Source organism: Mustela erminea, chromosome 1 (genome assembly GCF_009829155.1).
Source record: "Mustela erminea isolate mMusErm1 chromosome 1, mMusErm1.Pri, whole genome shotgun sequence".
In the NCBI taxonomy this organism is placed as follows: Eukaryota; Metazoa; Chordata; class Mammalia; order Carnivora; family Mustelidae; genus Mustela; species Mustela erminea.
In genome coordinates this window covers 55,722,105-55,741,223 of record NC_045614.1, presented here as the reverse complement: position 1 = coordinate 55,741,223, position 19,119 = coordinate 55,722,105, and the positions used below count along the sequence as shown (strand labels likewise).

Genomic DNA, 19,119 nt, shown 5'->3' with positions numbered 1-19,119 from the left:
TTTCAGCTCAGAACCCTCTTGTGGCTTTCCCAATACTATGATCTCACTCAGCCAGTGGGGATTCAGTGAGAGTGTTTCAGCACAGTGAGTGCTCACTGGATGCTGATTCTTCTTATGAATTCTGTGTCCACATCCACATGGCTGTGTAGCCTGGTGCAGCAAGTTAACTACCCTCTGTGGCCTACTTTCCTCATCTGCAAATGGAAGGGCCATAGGAGCTGGGCTTGAGGCATTACTAGGAGCTCACTAGGCTGAAAAGGAGAGCAAAAAGACATTGTGGGAGGAAGAACAGCCCACACAGAGGTATGGCATTCTGAACACATGCAAGTGTTTGGGGACCGTAAGGCATGAGTCTGGCCAGAGGATAAGACACATGGGGCCAGGAGAAGGTTTGAGGCCTTGAATGTTAGCCTGGTAAGTTTGAGCTTTGTTCTCCAGAGGGGGAGCCATGGAAGGTAGACAGGAAGGTGAGTGACATGACAATCTGCTTTCTTGCTACTGCTCAAGGAACACACTAGTGGGAGAGAGAATAGGACATACATTAAGCACCAGCAGTATACAGGGCCTCAGAGGGTTCAACCATCAATGGGTCTGGGTTCCCTTTGAGGTGAAACAGCTTACAGGATTTCCACCCAGAGTAGCCACTGACCCTCTAGTGCCTAGCTCTGGGGTTTCCATTAGGAGAGGCTTGCCAGAACATTATTGAGGTGTCATTGACTAGTACCAGGTTAGGCAGCAGAGCAGTGAGGATACTTGCAAAAGGCTGCTCTCTACATCCCTCAAGCCAGAGCCCAGCCCCAGCCATTGTTTCTGTCCACTTCTCACCTGTAGCAGACGTGTAAGTCCTTAAGGTGGACCAATGACCGACGGGTGTTTGGGAACTCCTTGGGAATCAGAATAACAAGGTGCTGTGAAAGCTGAGACTTCCTTATTGCCCCGTGGACAGGGAAGAAATTTGCTGATCATCCCTGCCAGCTGCCCTCCCCCTCTCTCATTTTACTAGCTGAGAGAGAGTATGGGTGATGTCCAGTTCCCTTAGAGCAGGGACACTGCCTCTGTCTGGCCCCCACAAGTCCCCGCTGCATGGCCTCAGGGCAGTCACCTCCTCTCTGAACCTTGAGGTCACAGTCTGGCACAAGTTAAAGAGTGACATGCTAAGGATAGGGCCTCCAGTCATGGCTTATTGGGTATGACGCTGAGGGCCAGAGAGGTTAAGTGACTTGCCCAAGGTTACACAAGCAGCGGCTGCCAGCCTTCATCTCTGACATTGGGGTCTGTGTCCCCACCAGCCACAGGTCCACGGTCACAGGTAACACTGTGCCATGTGTGTGTGACCTACTCTCAGGTCACAGGGGGTCCCCTCTTGGCATGGTCCCCCCCCCACAACACCCACCCCATCTGTAATGCTAAAGCACCATTGTCAGCAGGAGCCAGTGAGATGACCTCTTCCAGAGCCCTGTGAAAGCCACCGGGGCCCCCGGAGATAGTCATTTCACACTGGCTTTATAATTCGACTCAGAGTTGCTCTGATGGAAAACAGAGCTTGTGCCCCTGGTTAACCTCATCCTGCTGGTCCCTCCTCTGGGGTCCTCACTCTATCCTAAGGGTCCTGCTTCACCCCAGCCCTGGAAGGCAGGCGGGGCCAAATCTGGCCCCATGCCCTCCATCAGGCCGGAGCCATTCCTTCCTCCCTGGTTCCTCCCGAGCCCCCCCGGGAGCTCAGCACGTATCATTAGACTTTATTAGAATCAAAGAAATGAGTCATATTTGCAAACAAGCCGTGCTCAGCCAATCTTCCCCTGCAGCTGTCGGAAGGAGGAGGCGGTGGAGAAAGCCTTGTGTGGCCCCATGCTCAGGGCGGACGGGCTCTTTTATAATTGTTGCCTCCGCCAGTCTCCAGGGAAGAGCCAGGGCCAATAAATGGCTGGCCGGCAGTCAAAAGGAAACGATTTGGCCCACTCGGAGGACGTATTTACATCTCTGAGTGCTGGCTGGACGGCAGCGGGGCGGCCGACTCACAACAGACGTCCAGGCGACTCTTTTGGATCCCACCCTGGAATGAATCATTACTATTCTTGGACAAGAATGCAGCTCACCTCTGGGTCTCCTCCCTCTGGATGAGCAGTGTCAGGAAGCCTGGGATGCTGGGGGCCCTCGTGAAGGGCAGCATAGGACCAGGCACACGGGTGGCTGGTCCCCAGGGTGGCATCAGAAAAAGGGATTCAGGCCCAGGGTTGTTGTTTGTTTTTTGTTTTTGTTTTTTTTTAGTCTGGGTCATTTCAGGTGAATTCCTGAACCTCTCTGGCCTCAGTTTCCCCATCAACCAAATGGGTATGATTCATTTACTCCGTTAATGTCTGTTGAACAACTCCTCTGCGCCAGCCACTGTTCTGGATCCAGCAGTGATCAGACACGGGCCCAGCCTCCAAAGGAGATGGCATTCTAGTAAGACCAATGGACATTAAATGGATGGCCCAAATAAAATTGTAATAGAAAAGCAGTGATAAATAATGAAAAGCAAAGCCAGGGCAGGGGAAGGAGAGTGACTATACGATGGCCAGGAAAGGCTGCCCTGGCGAAGTAACATTTGAACAGGGACCTGAAATGACGCAGGGAGGTGGTCGTCATGTCATACAACAAGTGACTGACAAACTTTTCAAAGGTCCTGAGGCAGGAATGTGCTCAGTCTCTTCAGAAGACACTGTGGCTGAAGGGGCCGTATGGGGGATGAGGTTGGAGATGGGACCAGCACCCATGAACTTGTCCCTTTGATAACTTGTGGTCCCAGTGTCATTAATAGGTCTGAATGGTAAGAGTATTTGGTCGCCTTATTCAAGGAGGCCAGAAGGGATAGGGCAGGTTAGGAGGGCCTCTTAGCCAGGTAGGTAGGAGCCATGGGAGGATGTGGAATGGTGGAGTGGTGTCCACCTGACTTGGGTCTGGACAGATTCTCTCTTGATGAGAACAGACCTGGGGGGAGGGTGACCGTGGAGGCAGGAAGACAAGTGGGAAGGCCACTGAAAAAGCTCTGGGAAGCAGAAGGGTCCATAGAGGATGGTGGCAGTGCTGGGGACATGTGGCTGAATTTGGGGTACCATGCAATCTCCTGGGGTGGTTAAGAGACCGCTGAGGGGCAGTGCACTATGGCTGTTCTCTGGGACACAGCACTCTACAGTTTATTGAGCCCTCTCACCACCACGGGAAGGCCCAGCAGATCCCTCTCCGCCACTCTGTGGCTGAGGCCCTGGGAGTCCCACCGGGAGGGACCTGTGGAGGGTCTTTCATGCGGGGTCCTTTCAAAAAAGGATTCGGATGGCCCCCACACTCTCCAACCTCCACGGCTACCCAGAGCTATCTTTGGAAAGGATGTCCGTCATTTTGGCCCCAAGCCCACGTTGGGCTCTATTTTGACAACCCCTGACTGATGAGACACATTCATTCCATTCCTAGAACGTCTGTATGGCCCATTACAAACATTTTCAAGACTTTTAAATAATTTTTATAAAGGTGCTATTAAAAACATTGAATCATTCATCTAAAAACATCAAACATCCAAAGAGAAAAACATTCAAGTACAAAAAAAACGATACCCAAGGCCAAGTGCATTCCCCTCCCCCGCGTCCCCACCACCAAGTCCCCCGCCCCATGGGCAGCAGCGTCTAGTGTGTCCTGCCAAAAATAGTCTGTGCGCATTCAAGCACAAATGTACATCCACCCCCTTCCCTTTTTAACACAATAGGGCACATGCCATAAGCCCCGTTCACCTTGCTTTCTTCACTTTATCTGCAGGATATATCGTTTCTTATCTGCTCCCTGGGAGCTTTCCCACTGTCTCGCAGGCCCTGCGGCATTGGAGTTCACCTTGTGTCTTCTCTGTGCTGCTGAGCCCCTACTGATGGCCACTGGGGTGGTTTCCAATCTGTTGCTCCTATAGACAGTGCTGTATTGAATAGCTTGGGGTGGTCCCTGTCGTTGGCCACAGGTGCAAGAGTAATTATGGGAGAGAGGCTCGGGCATGGAGTATGGCTGGGTCAAAGAGAACATTCCTTATGGTGCCACCAAGAGGCATCATGAACTCCTACAAGAAGATGACCACCGGCCTTGGAGACTTGGTTTCCCAGCTTCCGGAGCTGGTTGGCTGCCCAGAGCCAGCCTGCCATCTGTCATAGGCACCACTGGTTTACCCTGCACAGGGGTAGGAGGAGGCTTTAGAAAGGGTGTCCGTGAACCGACCTTGCTTGGTGTGGTCACACAGGGAAGGGAAGAGCTCAGGCTCTGGGGTTTCAAGCTTCTCAGCTGACTTGCCCAGAGGAGACAAGAAAAGGCTGGGGACCTTCTCAGCATGAGCTGAGCATCTACTGTGTGCCTGTCTGTGAGATCCTTGTTCTCAGGCTGTCTGGAGGCTGGTAGGCAGGCCAGACGTTTTCACCTGAAGGTGACATCTGGTGGGAGGGGACGGCTGGGGAGACAGACGGGGACTCCAGTCAGTTGTGTGCAGAGCAGCGGGAAAGGCTTCCCTGGCAGCATGAGGACCGTGTAGCTGGCATTGCAGCGGGCCCAAAGGTGTGGAGGTGGAAAGGACTCTCCCTGACGCTGCCCATTCATAAGGAAGCCTTGGGCCGCTGCCCAGCATGCCCTGGGCCTTCATTGAAGGCGCTGAGCTCGGTAGACTGCGCAGGGAAGGGCTTTTTGTTCTAAAGCAGCTGCAGCCGCCAGATCCACGTGCTTGGCAGGGCCCCAGCCGGGATGCGGTTGGCTGACAGCCTGCCTCAGGGGATGCCCCCTGGCTTGAGGCTTCAGGGGACCCTGGCCCATAGCAGGGGCCTGGGCAGATTCTTTTTAAGGTTTCAGTGTTATTCTGTCTGCTTATTGGAGGAGCAGTGCGGGGCAGTCTGCAGAGCACAGGCTTTCGGAGTCTGACAGGCTTGGGTGTAGGGTGGCAGCCTTGCCACCCGCTGGCTGCGTGTCTGTGGGCAGTTGAAGCTTTCTTGCCTCGGTTTTCCCCATCTGTAACATGGGGCAAATGACCTCTAGTCCTTGGATCAGATGATAAGTTGGAAAGGCCTTGTGGACCTTCTGAGCACACACCATTAGAGGTGTCCAAGGGGAGCTCCTTAATGTCCGGGTTCTCACCAAAAACAAGGACAGGAATACTGGCCCTTTTTGAGGTGAACGGAAATACTTCATGACTTGGTTCTGAGTGCTGTGTGAACTTGCTGGTATCCTCAGTTGAGTCCTTGGTTCATTCACTCAGCAGGTATCTTTTGAGACCCTACTGTGTGCTGTGCGCTGTTCTAGGTGCTGAGAGCGCAACAGTGGCCCAAAGAAATGGCCTCGCTTTGGATGCCACTTGAGATGGGGATCTTGGATTTTTTCGAAGTCCTTATGTTGAAGCTTCTGCGGGGTGGGGCTGGGGTGGAGTGGGGAAAGGCAAAACAATGAAGTATCCTCACCCAGCAGACCTTCTGACATCCAGAGCCCTGACCACAACTGGCTGGAAGCTAGGGAATGGTCTGGAATGCATTCCTAGGCAGTGGCCTGGGGGCAGGAACTGTTATCTGTGTTTTACAGGGCGTACAAAGTCACGCCCCCTCTCTGCCTCTCTTGCTGGTGTGTGGCCTCCAAACCAGGAGCTGACTTTGGTTAGAAGGAATCCCGGCTTTTCATACACAGGGAGCACAAGCTCCCTGTCTCCCATGATCAGCAGCCTGGGGAGCCAGGGGAACGGGGCACCCTGATGTCCCTGCGGCTGGATGCCTCTGTCCTTAGTCACTGCTGCAGTATCCGCTCTGGGACAATGGGGGCAGTGTCTTGGCACCGAGTTTTGCGGCTTCTGGCTATTAGCACCCGGTGCAACCCCACCCCGACTTCAGATGGCATCAGCCCCTCAGGGACGTGTGTGAGTAGGTGCTCTCACACATCTTCTGCAGGTCAGTGAGGTTCTCGGACTCCACAGACCCAGCCTCTGCTGTGTGATGCTGGGCCAGGCCAGCGAGCCTTCTCACCTGTCTCCCTGCCTCTTCTCAAGACCTTTATAACCCTGCAGAGTTGGGGCGAGGAGCCTCACTGCTCAGGTGCTAGATGCTGATCTGGGCATCTCGAGGCCAGGACGGGAGTGAGTGCTAAGGGTTACCCAATGCTGGCTGCATCCCAGACCTTGTCGTTGGTACTTCGTGTGGGTTTTCTCTTAACAGCGATCCCTGTAAAGAGGTGGGTAGGTGCTCTGCAGCCACGTACAGAACAAACACTTTGCCCTCTTGAGGCTTACATTTTTATGGATATTCAGATATGAAACAGGGGTGAATAATAACAAAAGAGGGGTGGGACAGAGAGTCGGGTAGTTATCCCCATTTCACAAACAAGGAGATTCAGGTCCAGGAAGTCGGGTAACTAACCCAAAGTCATAGACTTTCACATGGTAGCGCTAAGCTTGGACCCGGTGTTTGGCCCACAGTGGACACTGAAGAAGGGTCTGCTGAGAATCGATCACATGGGAATTAGTACGCATTTAACAGATGAGGAAACTGAGGCATAGAGATGTGCTTAACTTGCCCGAGGTCCGACTGGGTTGAACCCAGGTTCACCTGACATAGGACTCTCAATCTGTCCCCTTTGTTGACTTCTCCATACCCCTGTGACCTGGGTGATTGCTGTTTCAGAGACCCCTGGGGATTCCAGGGCTTGGAAAGGCGAGGGGGCTTGTGGAAACACACCCAAGCCAGGGTTTCAACCCTAGCCTGTTGGGAGCCCTGGCCTCAGCTCTCTGTGTCCCTGGGCCCAACCTGACTTGTGGCTCTGTTTGCTTGAAGGCGCAACGTGCTGAGCTTGTCTTCTGGAATCGACGACCCTGGCTCCTTAAAGTGGGACCTTGCTCTCTGCCTCCTCCTGGTCTGGCTGGTCTGCTTCTTCTGCATCTGGAAGGGCGTCAAGTCCACAGGGAAAGTGAGTTGTGCGTCCATCCCTCCCCTGCCTCAGCAGAGAGTCTCCCCACCCCCCAGACCCTCCTGCTTGAAACCAGCCCAGCCCAAAGAGCCCAAGTATGTTGCTAAAGCAGTCCTCTGAAAGAAAGTAAGGCCCTGATCTGTGGCTTTGCCCACATCCTGGTGTATATACTCCCACCATGTCTGATTTCACATTCCCGGTAGTTTAACTAGTTCACAGAATTCCTGAAAGTCAGATGGTGGGCTCTCTGGGGCCTGCGTAAGCTCCCTACACTCCTGGTTCCCATATCCAGGTGTTGCCAGTGCAGATTTAGCAAATAACAAACAGGGGTGTTGATAAGTTAGCAGGTAGCAAGGTGAGTTTATTGTTAATTACCAGCAGTTCACCCCAAACACAGACCCTTGCTTTGCAAAGTGTGCCCTGACTGGCAGCTTCAGCGTCCCCCACAGACTTGTTAGAAATGCAGACCCATGGGCTTGCCCCACACTTGGAGAATCAAAACCCACGTCCGAACGGTATCCCCAGATAATCCAAATGCACGTGGAGGTTTGAGAAGCACAGAGTTGGAGTTTGGTTGCAAAGTCTGGTTAACCAAATTATCGTACAACTAACACTTCGGCTGGAAATGAAGATGACAGTTATTAAGGAAAACTTCTCACTGCTGATTAAGTTACTTGCTCAAAACCAAGATGTTAGTTGTTAACCAGACCGTTAGCCATTGCTGAAACATTTGCAGCTGATTTAATAGGTTACATGAAGACCAGAACGTTAGCTATTAACCCGGGTGGTAGCTGATTATTAAAATGTTAGCTTACAGTTGAGGTTGTAAGTGTAACTGGTATATTTCCAATAAGGAAAGGGCAGCCTGTAACTAAAAGACTGGCAAGTTAGAGCTGAACAATTACCCGATAACCAGGACGCTAGCCAGTATCGTGGTCATGGTCACTGTGATGACAAGGCGGTGCGGAGGGGTCTGGGGGGATCACTGCAGTGGGGCTCTAGGCCAGAGAAGGAGTTGGCTTACCTGCCTTTATATGAACCCCACCTATCATTTCCCTCCTATCACTTGCATCTTGACAGGGGAACATCCCTTTAAGGTCTAGAAGCCCCCAAAGGTCTAAAGAGTAAGTTAAGGTGGCATTTGAGTACTGTGGTGGGCAGGGGGTGACATCTCCCGGAGAAGGGGCCTTTTTGCTGCCCTGGAATTTACATTAAGGACCGTGCTCTCCCCAGATGAAGAGCCCCTTGAAGTGAAGTTGTAGATCAGAACAAATCCCAGCATTTACTTAAGGGCAAGATCTGGGTCCCCAGGAGAGCAGAAGCAGAATGGGGACAATTCTGGAGCAGGGCCCTAAAACCCAGTCTGGAAAGGAATCAGGTCAGGGTGACGTTATTGCACTGGTTCAGGCAGGAACATGGCCCCTCGAGCAATCCCCACAGGCGCCTTGGGGTGCTCCTTCACCCCTTTACCCCCTTCACTCCTCCTCCGTCTTATGTGCAAAGCATTTCCTTACCACCTTTGTTCAAATGAGGAGGGACCTGATCTGGGAGAGGTGAAGTGACTTGTTCAAGGGCACTCCCTCCCCTCAAAGCCCTGGCTTTCTCTTGTGCAGAATGGGTGGAGGTGAAGGCTCTAATAAGGTATGTGGTGCCCCCAACACCAGTGCTTGGCACAAACAGTGCTGTAAACACCCATCGTGTCTTCACTGTGCTCTCCTATTTCCCCACATGGAGGTGAGTTTTTCTGGAAGTTTCTATGGAGCACTTATCCCCAGCCGTGCTGGAGACATGATCGTTTCCTGATGTACTCATACATTTTGAGCCTCTACTTCCTGTCAGGTACTGTTGTAGGAATAGAGCCAGGGGATACACTGGGTGTCCACAGACAGACAGAAGTCTCTGTGATCCGGGAGCTGAGAGATTTGTTGGTTGCGACAAGATGAATGTGTAAAATACATGGGAGTCAGTGGGGACTGAAGAGTAACGTGGTGAGGGAGAACAGAAAGTTCTGGGGTACGCTTTTTTTTTAAATTTTTTAAAAGATTTTACTTATTTATTTGACAGAGAGAGATCACAAATAGGCAGAGAGACAGGCAGAGAGAGAGGGAGGAGGAAGCAGGCTCCCTGCCAAGCAGAGAGCCGGATGTGGGACTTGATCCCAGGACCCTGAGATCATGACCTGAGCCGAAGGCAGAGGCTTAACCCACTGAGCCACCCAGGTGCCCTGGGATGCACTTTTAAATGGGGTGGCCAGGCAGGCTCACCAAGGAGGGTAACTTTGGGACACAGAGTTGAAGGAAGTAAAGGGTAAGCCATGTGGCTATCTGGAGGAGAAAATATTCCAGGGAGAACCGCCAATGCAAAGGCCCTGAGGTATATCAGACCCAGACCTATGGGGGAGCCCCCAGTCTGATGGAGGAAGCTGCGGTTTCCGAGAAAGAGCGGACAACCTTTGAGATACAATGGTGTGAGGGGGTGGGGCAGGAGTTTAGAATCAAATGAAAATGTAGAGGGTACTGGGCTGCATCTGTGGCCAGTTGAAGACGTGACTTGACAGAGGTCCCCCTACCCAACCCCGCCCCTGGAGACAATCTCCTCCTCACGCTCCAGGCCCCTGAGGGGCAGGCATGGCTCCCAGAACAATAGCAGAGCGCGGGCCAGCCCAGAGAAGCCAAGACAAACACAGTAAGGCTCTGTGGACTTCCTTGAGCTCCATGGCCGGCCTGCCCGCCCGCCTGCCGCCCGCTGCCAGCCATGGCTTTCAGCCCTGGCCGCAGACCAGGTTCACGGCCGCCGTGGGGGCTGGGTCCACGGGCAGCAGGACAGACCTCATCCTGGCCCTGGCCCTGGCCCCGCTTCAGTGGCTGATGCTGGTCCAGCGGGGGGTGGATGGAGGAAGAGTCTGGGCAGCTCGGGACCCAAGTTCAAGTCACTTGGCCTTTCTGAGCCTCGGTTCCCTTTTTTTGTAATTGTTATCATTCCAAGGGTCTGAATATGCCAGGGCTTCATTCATTCAACAAAGAGCGAGAATGGCGGCAAAGGCTGTGTTGCGCATGCGTGCTATGCCCCGTTCTTGGGGCTGTCGATCACCGCTCGTTCCATCAGCCTCACATCCAGAGGTGTCCGTGGCCAGGCTGGGATTTGAACCCAGGCAGACCCAACTCCCCACCTGGGTGTCCTGCATCCTGCATTCTTTCCCCTCCTAATCATCCCTTGCTGCCTGCCCTCTCCCTCATCTAGCCGGACGGTAGGGCATGAAGCCAGGAAGGTGCCAAGTCCAGACCATCACATGGGAAGTTAAGTGCTGGGGACCCAAAGGGGAGTACCCTTGCTGATGTGACCACAGACGTGCCCTGAGGCTGCACCCCCAACTCTTCTGCCCCATATGTGAAAACAAACCCGGGGTGGGGGTGGCCAGTCAGAGTCGGACCTGGTTTGGGATCTCAGTTTTGCTCCCACAAGCTGCATGAGTTTGGGAATGTATCCTTCCTTCTCTGAGCCGTGGTTTCCCCTTATGTGAAAGGAGTTGGATCCCCCCTCTGACACACACAGGGCTGCCATGAAGACCCTTGGGCCCTGCCTAGATGCTGGGCACAGATACGTGGCCCCACCTCTAGGAGCCTCCATCTCTGGGATAAGTGACCCCTACTGCCCAGGCCTTTATCCCCAAAAGGAAGTTCAGGGCAGCGGAAGACTAACCCGTCTCCCTCCTGCCTTGTGGGCCACTCTCCCCGCCATCCTGAGGGGAACGAGGAAGAATTGTCCTTGCAAGTTTCCAGGGCAGTTGGGCCACAGGGCTTTTGGGTCATGGGCTCAGAGGAACCACAGAGGCTTGCCAGTAAGAATGGAAAAATACCACGTCCCGTGGCAAGGCCTGCTGGGCCACCACCAGAGGCCCACTGGCGGCGGCTGGCACCAGCCTCTCCCAGGAGGATCCCGGGGGAGTCACGGAAAAGTTGAGAATGGCTCTCAGGGGCTTGTCCTCAGAGCAGCAGAGTTTGCAAAACAAGGGTGTCTTTCCAAAGAGGCGGATGAGGTGGTGTGACTAGGCAAGGCTGTGTGACCAGGAGGGGCTGTCCTGTCCTGGATCAGGGGATGGACTGCGGTAACACACACACACACACACACACACACACACACACACCAAAGACACAGGACTCCGAAGCCAGCTGGCCGAGGTCATATCCCACTTCGGCCACCTATTCGCTCTGTGACCCCAGGGCCCCTGATGTCACCTCTGGGGGCCTGTTTTCTCCTCTGGAAAATGCAGTTAATCCTTTTCCCTACCTCATCAGGTTGCTGTGTGGGTTAAATGAGTTACTACACCTAAAGCTCTTAGCCTGTACCTGGCACACAGCAAGTGCTCCTTAAGTGCTTGTTAAACAGATTTGATACATAAAAACAAGGGAAGCCACCCCCATCCCGGGTGGTTTCCTGTGTCCCTGACACAAAGCCCTCTGGCCAGAGCCCGGTTGCCCAGCCCAGTGGGGCCTGGCTGGCTTTGAAGTGGCCGCCCTCTGGGGACAGCCTGCTGTCAGCAGTTAATTGTTTGTGGGCCTCTGGGTGTGGTTTGCAGCAGGGCCCAGAGGTGGGAACCGGTGGGGGGCCTGTCTGCAGGAAGGGAGGAGCAGCTTGTGGGGGGGCATGCTGATTTTTCTTTCTTTCACCCTTTCTGTGGCTTCCTGACCTGTTCCCACCCTCCACGCCTGCCAGCTTGCCCTTGGGAAGTTGGGAGGGTTCTCTGCCTCAGGAGAAGATTGGGGGGCTGGGGAAACTGAGGCCCAGATGGAGAAAAGTCGTCAGGGCTAGGGGAGGAGCAGCAGAGGCAGACGTAGGGACCGCCCTTTAGCCTAATGGGAGCACAGGAGAATCCTCCCTGCTGAGGTGTCTTGAGGCTGGCAGGTGAGGGTAGGTGAGGCCAAACCGCCAATTGGGAGGTGGCAGAGGTGGGATCCAAACCCCAGCCTGGGGCACGCCTAGCGGGTCTTCCCTGACACTCTCTCTCCCCCTGGAGTGGCAGAGCTGATGGAACGTCAGACCTCATCTGGTCTGAGCCTCCTGCTTCACGGGAGGGGAAATGAAGCCCAGAGAGAGACAGTAGCTTGCTCAAGGTCTCACAGCAAGCCAGTCACAGAGCTGGAATTCCAACCTGTGCCCTTGGGGAGTCCAGGCTTCCTCTGGTCATTGGGAAGGTTGAGTGGAATAAAGCACCAGACATGAAAGGGGTTTTCCTGCTCTGCCACAGTTGTCTGCGGGCAGCAAGGCCTGGGGCACTTTAGTGCTGTGTGACTTGAGGGCAAGCAGTGGACACTCAGGGCTTTGGTGTCCTCACCTTCAAGATGAGGTTCTTAATGAAACTTGCCTCAGAGGGTTAGGATGGGACCAACCAAGGACAACAAAGTAACTACTACACCTAGAATAGTGCCAGGCATACAGTAAGCACTCAGTAAATGCTGCTTGGTGGTGGCTGGCCAAGGGCAGCTGAGCCAGGGAGGCCATGAGAGCTTTCCTCCTGCCCTCTTCCAAAGGCCCTTTCTGGTTGTTTCTACTCACAGGGATGTCGGCTGTCCCAAGAATTGTGCTCCATCAAGGATTCCTGTGCCAGATAGGTGGGGTTCAAGGCTCGGTCACCCTCCATAGGTGTCTGGGCCCCAGAAGTGCCCAGCTCTGCCCCCAGCTCCCCACACCATTGACATGTTCACCCGCTCTCTGGGTGTCAGTTTCCTCACCTACAAAATGGGTACACTTGCTGTGTAGTCATCACTTTCTGGTCCCCTGGTCCCCTAAGACCCTGAGGGAGTCAGGGTCTCTGCGACCCAGCCTTAGCATTTCAGTTGGTCAACAGGAACTTACTGTATGTGCTGCATTGGTGAAGTCAAATGCCTCATGCCTTTTGCTCAGAGTGAGGTGGTCCACCTCCACGGGCTCTGGCTGCGGCTCCTGTGCTCTGGGCATGACCCAGGCGAGTCTTCAAGCCCTGCTGAGCTCCCCGTCCCTCCTCTGTCAGCACAGTGGCTGGCACGCCAGTTTGTGGGGAAGGGCAGAGCGAGCATCAAGGGTCCTTGTGCCCGGGGAGCCCTTGCTCTGCTGGCACCCTGCTGGAAACACCAGGATCTCACCATCAGTTCGGAGCCACGCATCTCTGAGTCCCTCCCAAGCGTGAACCCTGCCTGGAAACGCCTCCGTTGAAGGAACAGATAGGGAAGGATCCATCCAAGAGAACTGAGGGCATAGGGTGTTTGGAGACCAGGTGGAGGAGAGGAAGTAGGGCAGGACCTTGGCAATGGAATAGTCCAGGCTTGGTCATCTCTGGTGTTCATCTCCAGTTGACCTTGGGCAGCCTGGGATGTGCTGTGTTATCTGGGGAAGGCTGTGGGGCCTCTCGCGGCTCCAAAGAAGTCGGGGGGTCTTCCAGGTTTCCTGGCCAAGGGGCGTTAGAGCTTCATTTCCTCCCAGAAGTTCCCTGTGCTGCTTGCAAAGTCACTGTCGACAATAAGCCCCATTTCTTGAGCACCTACATGTCAGGTGGTGGTACAGACAGCTCCTTGAACCCTTGCCTCACCTCTGGATGGAGGTCTTCTATTACTGTAGTCTCCATTTATACATAAGGGAACTGGCCCAGAGAGGTGAAGCATCATGCCCAAGGTCACACAGCAAGCAAGGGGACAGAGCTGGGGTTTGAACCCTCCCCTAACTGGTTCTTCACTCAAAGAGTCCTACTGACAGTTCTAATGTTAGCTGATACATCCTGGCAGAGGCTGATCACTGGGCTAAGCCTTTTACATAGACTAGACAGTTTCATTTTGCATTTTTTTCTTTTTTTAAGATTTTATTTATTTGTCAGAGAGAGAGGAGCAAGAGCAAGCACAGACAGACAGAGTGGCAGGCAGAGGGAGAAGCAGGCTCCCTGCCAAGCAAGGAGCCCGATGTGGGACTCGATCCCAGGATGCTGGGATCAGGTCATGCCTGAGCTGAAGGCAGCTGTTTAACCAACTGAGCCACCCAGGCGACCCTGCATTTTTTTCTTAATTTGCATTAAGAAAATTCTTTCTTCATGTCTATTGCATGAGGGCAGAGAGTCTGTTTTGGCCACCACTCTTACTTCCAGGGCCTAGATACTCAGTATTGTTTTCACTGATTCTCAGTACATCTATGAGGTAGGTGACTGGTATTATACACAAGTTCCAGGGGAGGCAGCTGAGGCCCAGAGAGGCTAAGCAGCACACACAGGATCAAACAGCAAGCTTCGGTTCCAGACCCCTGGCCTCGGAGAGGATGCTTGAATTCGACAGCAGTGGTTGATGCCACGGGCACCCCTGAATTACTCTCTCCCGCCCACCCCCACAGGTTGTCTACTTCACAGCCACTTTCCCGTTCGCTATGCTCCTGGTGCTGCTGGTCCGTGGACTGACGCTGCCTGGTGCAGGCGCAGGCATCAAGTTCTATCTGTACCCTGACATCAGCCGTCTCGAGGACCCGCAGGTACCGCAGGGCGGCCTGTCCTCCCACCCAGGGCCGGGCAGGGTGTGGGAAAGCTAAGCTGACGCGCAGTTTCCTCCAGTCTTGGGGGCGCAGTTCGAGTTGGGCCATCAGCCCCCAGTACTTTTCCGGCTGTGCTGTGGCATGTTGTCCACCATGCTCACAGGCCTTTCCAGCTGTGTGTGTATCTTTTCATGTGGAGAACTGCTGAGGCCGGCCAAGTATGGTCTCCTTCCAGCCCTGTGCCAGGGAAGGGGGCGGGGTGGGGGGGTCTTTTGATGAGCTCGTCTCTTCCTTGGCCCTGGCCTCTGCCCTCAATGGCCTAGAGGGCGGCATTGTGGGGAGAGCTGGCCCACGAGCGCTGCTGGCTTCCTTGGCTGAGGTTGGAATTCAGAGTTGGTGCTGAGCTCTGGGAAGGTCTAGGGGCAGATACTGAGTGTCCACCTCTTGGCGCTCAGCTGCGTGACCACAGGGGGTTGGAGAAAGCCCTGGGATGTCTGATTGGCCCATTTGAGGGCCTTTTGCCACCAGGATCCTCAGCCTGCAGGTGGCCTTTGAGGTCCTGTGCTGCTTTGGCTCACTTCCCACTGCCCTCTTGCCCTGGGCAGAATAGGGGCGGGCAGGGGATGGTTTGGCCAATATCAGAGGACAGTTGGGAAGGCAGCTTTGTGGCCATCAAGAGCTGCTGGATGAAGGTTCTGGAGAGCGGCTTTGCCTGCATAATCCATTAGGGAGTTCCTCCCCGCTCCAACTTGTGGGTTCCCAGACGATAGGAATTACAGTAATAATAGCAGCCTTGACTTAACAGTCTTAGCATGTATTTGCACTGGGCTTAATCTTTATTCTTAGAACCTGTGTAGTAGTGCAGCAGAGCCCATTTTACGGATGTGAAAACTGAGGCTCCAGGCGGGAGCCCTCTTGCTTGCATTCATTTCGTAGTTGGAATTCCTGTCCATCTGCTCCAAAAGCCCTTCCTCGTAGTCCTGATGCTGAGTGACTGGGTTTTTCTTCGACTTCTGGGCTTCCTTGCAGCTCAATATTGCCTTGAAAGACACCTTACATTCTAGCATAAATGCTTTGACTGCAGTCAAGAATCTGCACATTTTGAGGTGCAGTCCTTCAGGTGTCCGGGAACCTGTACCGTCTCCTCCAGGAAGCTGGCTCTAACAGCCCCTTCTCTCTCTTCTTGGCCACCCCCACCCAAACCCTCACAGGTATGGATTGATGCTGGGACCCAAATATTCTTCTCCTATGCCATCTGCCTGGGGGCCATGACCTCTCTGGGGAGCTACAACAAGTACAAGTACAACTCGTACAGGCAAGTGTCGCGCCAGCGGGCCTGGTGGACCTTAGAAATAATGATGTTTAAAGAAAAAAAGAGAAGAAGTAGGGAGCGTGGCTTCCTTGTGTTGTGAATTAACTTGCTCCCTGACATATGTGTAACTTAGGGACTGTATGCTGCTGGGATGCCTGAACAGTGGTACCAGTTTTGTGTCTGGCTTCGCAATTTTTTCCATCCTGGGCTTCATGGCACAAGAGCAAGGGGTGGACATTGCTGATGTGGCTGAGTCAGGTATGGTGGTATTGGTGGCAGTGGTGGTGGGCACTGCCACCTAGTGTGTAAGCCGAGTACTGCAGGCATGAAGCCAGACCCCAGGGGGCTTGGGGGGGGGACGAGCCTGGTTTCCGAAACGGACCCCCCCCACCAAGATGTCCCCCAAGTATCAAAGAGTTATTTTAAGCTAAATTTTAAGCACTTGCGTTGCAATTCGGCTCAAGGGTTAGCAGAAACGCGGGGGTTGGGTAAGTTGGGGAATATTTAGCTACTTTTGTGTGGTCTTCCCTCCCTCTCCTTCCCCAGCAAACTCCTGGTTTCAGCAGCAGAAACCACTTTCCTAACTCAGGCCCAAGCCAGCCACCAGCCGGCATTCCATCACCACCTTCTCAGCTTTGGTTTCTGTATTTTGCACTTTGCTCCCAGCACATTCCCTCTAGCAAACCCGTTCATTCATTCCACGATGTTACTGGCAGAGTCTGCCCTGTGTCAGGCACCACCGTAGGCAGCGGGAGAGGGAGAGACAGTGGGTCTGCTGGCCACCCTCTGGGACGGTGACAGATCCAAGTTGGGCGTAGGTTGGGGGGACAGTGTCACCCCCTCAGGGTGTGGGATCTGTTGGTGGGGTGCTCCTTCCGGAAGTAGAGGAAAGAATCTTAGAATTATGGACTCTGCCGAGCCTGGGATCCTAGGCTGGGATCCTGGAGCTCCAACAGGGTGGGTCTGGAACCTGAAAATGGTGAGGTCTTCAGTTGCTAGAATCCTAGAGCCTCAGTACCACAGTATTCTAGGACTTGCCCCTGGATATTCTAAGTCCTAGAATCGCAGCTATAAACTGCAGTGGTTTGGATATGGGATTAAGAACCATAGGCTCCCAGGATCCCCACAGTCTACCCTTGCCCCTTTTCCACCTCACTCCTATCCTGCCCATTCATTTGGCGCGTGATCATCAGCTGCCTGGAAGGTTTTGGTTATTTTGTACACGTTCTGTGCTGCACCTGACCTTCCGATTTCTCAGGACCTCTCTGGGACTACACGGAAGCAAGTGAGGGTCTGGGGTAGAGGCTTCTCTCAGGCCCAGAGAAGAGACTAATGTCCTAACTCCAGGGACCAGTGTGGACCAGAGTCAGGCACAGCTGGAGCCCTTGCCTTGGCATTGCCCTTGCCCTCATGGGAAACTGGGTGGTGTCCTTCTCCTTCAGCCATAGAACCCTAGCACTGGGGCTCAGGGATACCTCAGCCTTGTGCATTTAGACATCTAGATGCTGTGCAGTTGAGGAGACCCATGGCTTGAGAGCAGGAGGCTTGCTTGGGCTGGTGAGGATCAGGCCCCTGTGCCTTGAGGACTGCCCCCACCTCCTGCCTCCCCACCAACCCTGGATGCTCATGACAGCTCTGGTCTTAACCTATGTGAGAATGCATCTGAGCTCCTCTGACCTTCTCTGCCATCCTTACACGTACCCCAGTGTTGCAGGACAAGGGGGCCAAGTCCCCAGCTCAGCCCCACACATCTCTCCATTGCCCCCAGTCCCAGACAGCAGCTTTCCAACCCCAGGAGCCCCCAAGAAGCAGGCCGGAGACTGAGGACACAAGAGTAATTCTAGAAAGATCCACACCTACTTGGGAGTGTGGCTGTTCCAGTGATGAGGGGGAGACAATTTGCAGCTCCTTTGCATGGCTTTTTCCAGTCGAGGGCCGACAAACCAGTTGCAATTGCCAGGAGCATGGAGTGAATCTGGTGGTGGGATATTTATATCTCTCTCTCGATATATAAAATAGATCTTTTTCTGTGGACAACTAGGTATTTTTATATATGTCTACATCATCACCCTAAGTTGTTTGCTTCCTCCTGTCCACTTCAAAGACCTTGTCGTTTATTCCCCACGGTGATGTCTGAGCAGCTGACACATCAAGGGTGATTATTTTCTCTAATAAGCTTTTTAACGAGCACCATATTGAGCGAAGTGCATTTGAACCAGATCCTTATTTAGCCGAACAAAGTGCACGCGGCGCGGGCAGGGGCGCGTTCTCTGCTCGCCGAGAGGCATGCGTTGGTGCTCGGAGCGGCTGCGTTCCTTCAATGGACTTCTCTCTCTATAGTTCACCGTGCGCTTTTAGAGAAAGATGCTCAGACCCTCTCCCAGAGGCTGGCTTGACAAAGGCAAAACTGAAATACAGAAACGAGCGCGTTGAGAAAACCTCCACCAGGCCCCGGCGGGCGGCAAGGGGGTGGGTGGTGGGGCCCCATTTTACATCTGTCTCGCAGTCGGCTGGACAAGAATCCCCACGCACTGAAGCCTGCCGGTGGGCCAGAGCTGCCCTATAGGGGCCCCCGAGGTACCCATGCGGCTCCTGCCAACTGGGGCTTTGGGGTTGGTACTGGCGCCCCTTCCCTCACTTCTCAAGGGATTTTCTACGGCCGCAGCCTGCGGACGCCAGGTCATGATCGGGTTTTCCGGAGTCGGCTAGACTCTGGCCGGTAGGGAGGGCTAGCCCCTGCTGCCACAGTTGTGGTTGACGCCCGACGGTGTGGTCTCTGGGTCCAGTTTATTTTCAAGTTTTTGTTTTTGTTTTTGTTGTTTCCATTCTTAAGCCAGTCCTTGGGTTTCTGATGTCTGCTCTAAATATCCTGCCCTCCAGCCCTTTTTTGTCTTCACGTTTCTTGACTTCTTAAAATTATTATTGCTTTTATTTATTTATTTTTTTAAAGTTGTGGATTTTACTTTATTTTTTCAGCCCAGGCCCTTTTAGGCCTCCTTTCTTTTGCTGCTTCCTACTGTCTTTTGCGCCTGCAGGCCTCAGTTGTGGTCCCTCCCCTTGGCTTCTCCCCTCAGGCCCGCTGGAGACAGGAGGAGACCTTTCCCTATGACTCTGGAATGTTTCCAGTCAGAAAGGTGCCCCCTGAGCTGCCGGGGCTCCTGTCTCCCACACCCTGCCTTCAGATCTTCCAGAGGCCCCTCTTTAGAAACCAGAAGCCCTTTCCTAGGGTAGTGGTCTTAGCATCTGAGAATCTGAGCACAAGAAGGCACCTTGGGGAGGCATTTCTGGGGTCCTGTCCCTCACTTCCCAGGTGGGGAAACTGAGGGCCCTGCAGGGGCACGTGGTGATGTAAAGAGGAGGTGGCGGAGGGTCTCCCGAGCCCG

At 53.8% G+C, this 19,119-nt stretch overlaps 1 protein-coding gene across 4 annotated transcripts in view; it reads left to right on the top strand.

Moving 5' to 3' along the window:
• Window positions 1-19,119, top strand: part of SLC6A6 (solute carrier family 6 member 6) — an 83,086-nt gene that overhangs the window by 46,979 nt on the left and 16,988 nt on the right. For all 4 annotated transcript variants that reach the window (XM_032316063.1, XM_032317448.1, XM_032316790.1 and 1 more), the window contains 4 exons: window positions 6,810-6,942; window positions 14,290-14,424; window positions 15,636-15,739; window positions 15,870-15,994. In XM_032316063.1, the coding sequence (XP_032171954.1) occupies window positions 6,810-6,942; window positions 14,290-14,424; window positions 15,636-15,739; window positions 15,870-15,994 (497 nt within the window). The remainder of the gene's footprint in view (window positions 1-6,809; window positions 6,943-14,289; window positions 14,425-15,635; window positions 15,740-15,869; window positions 15,995-19,119) is intronic.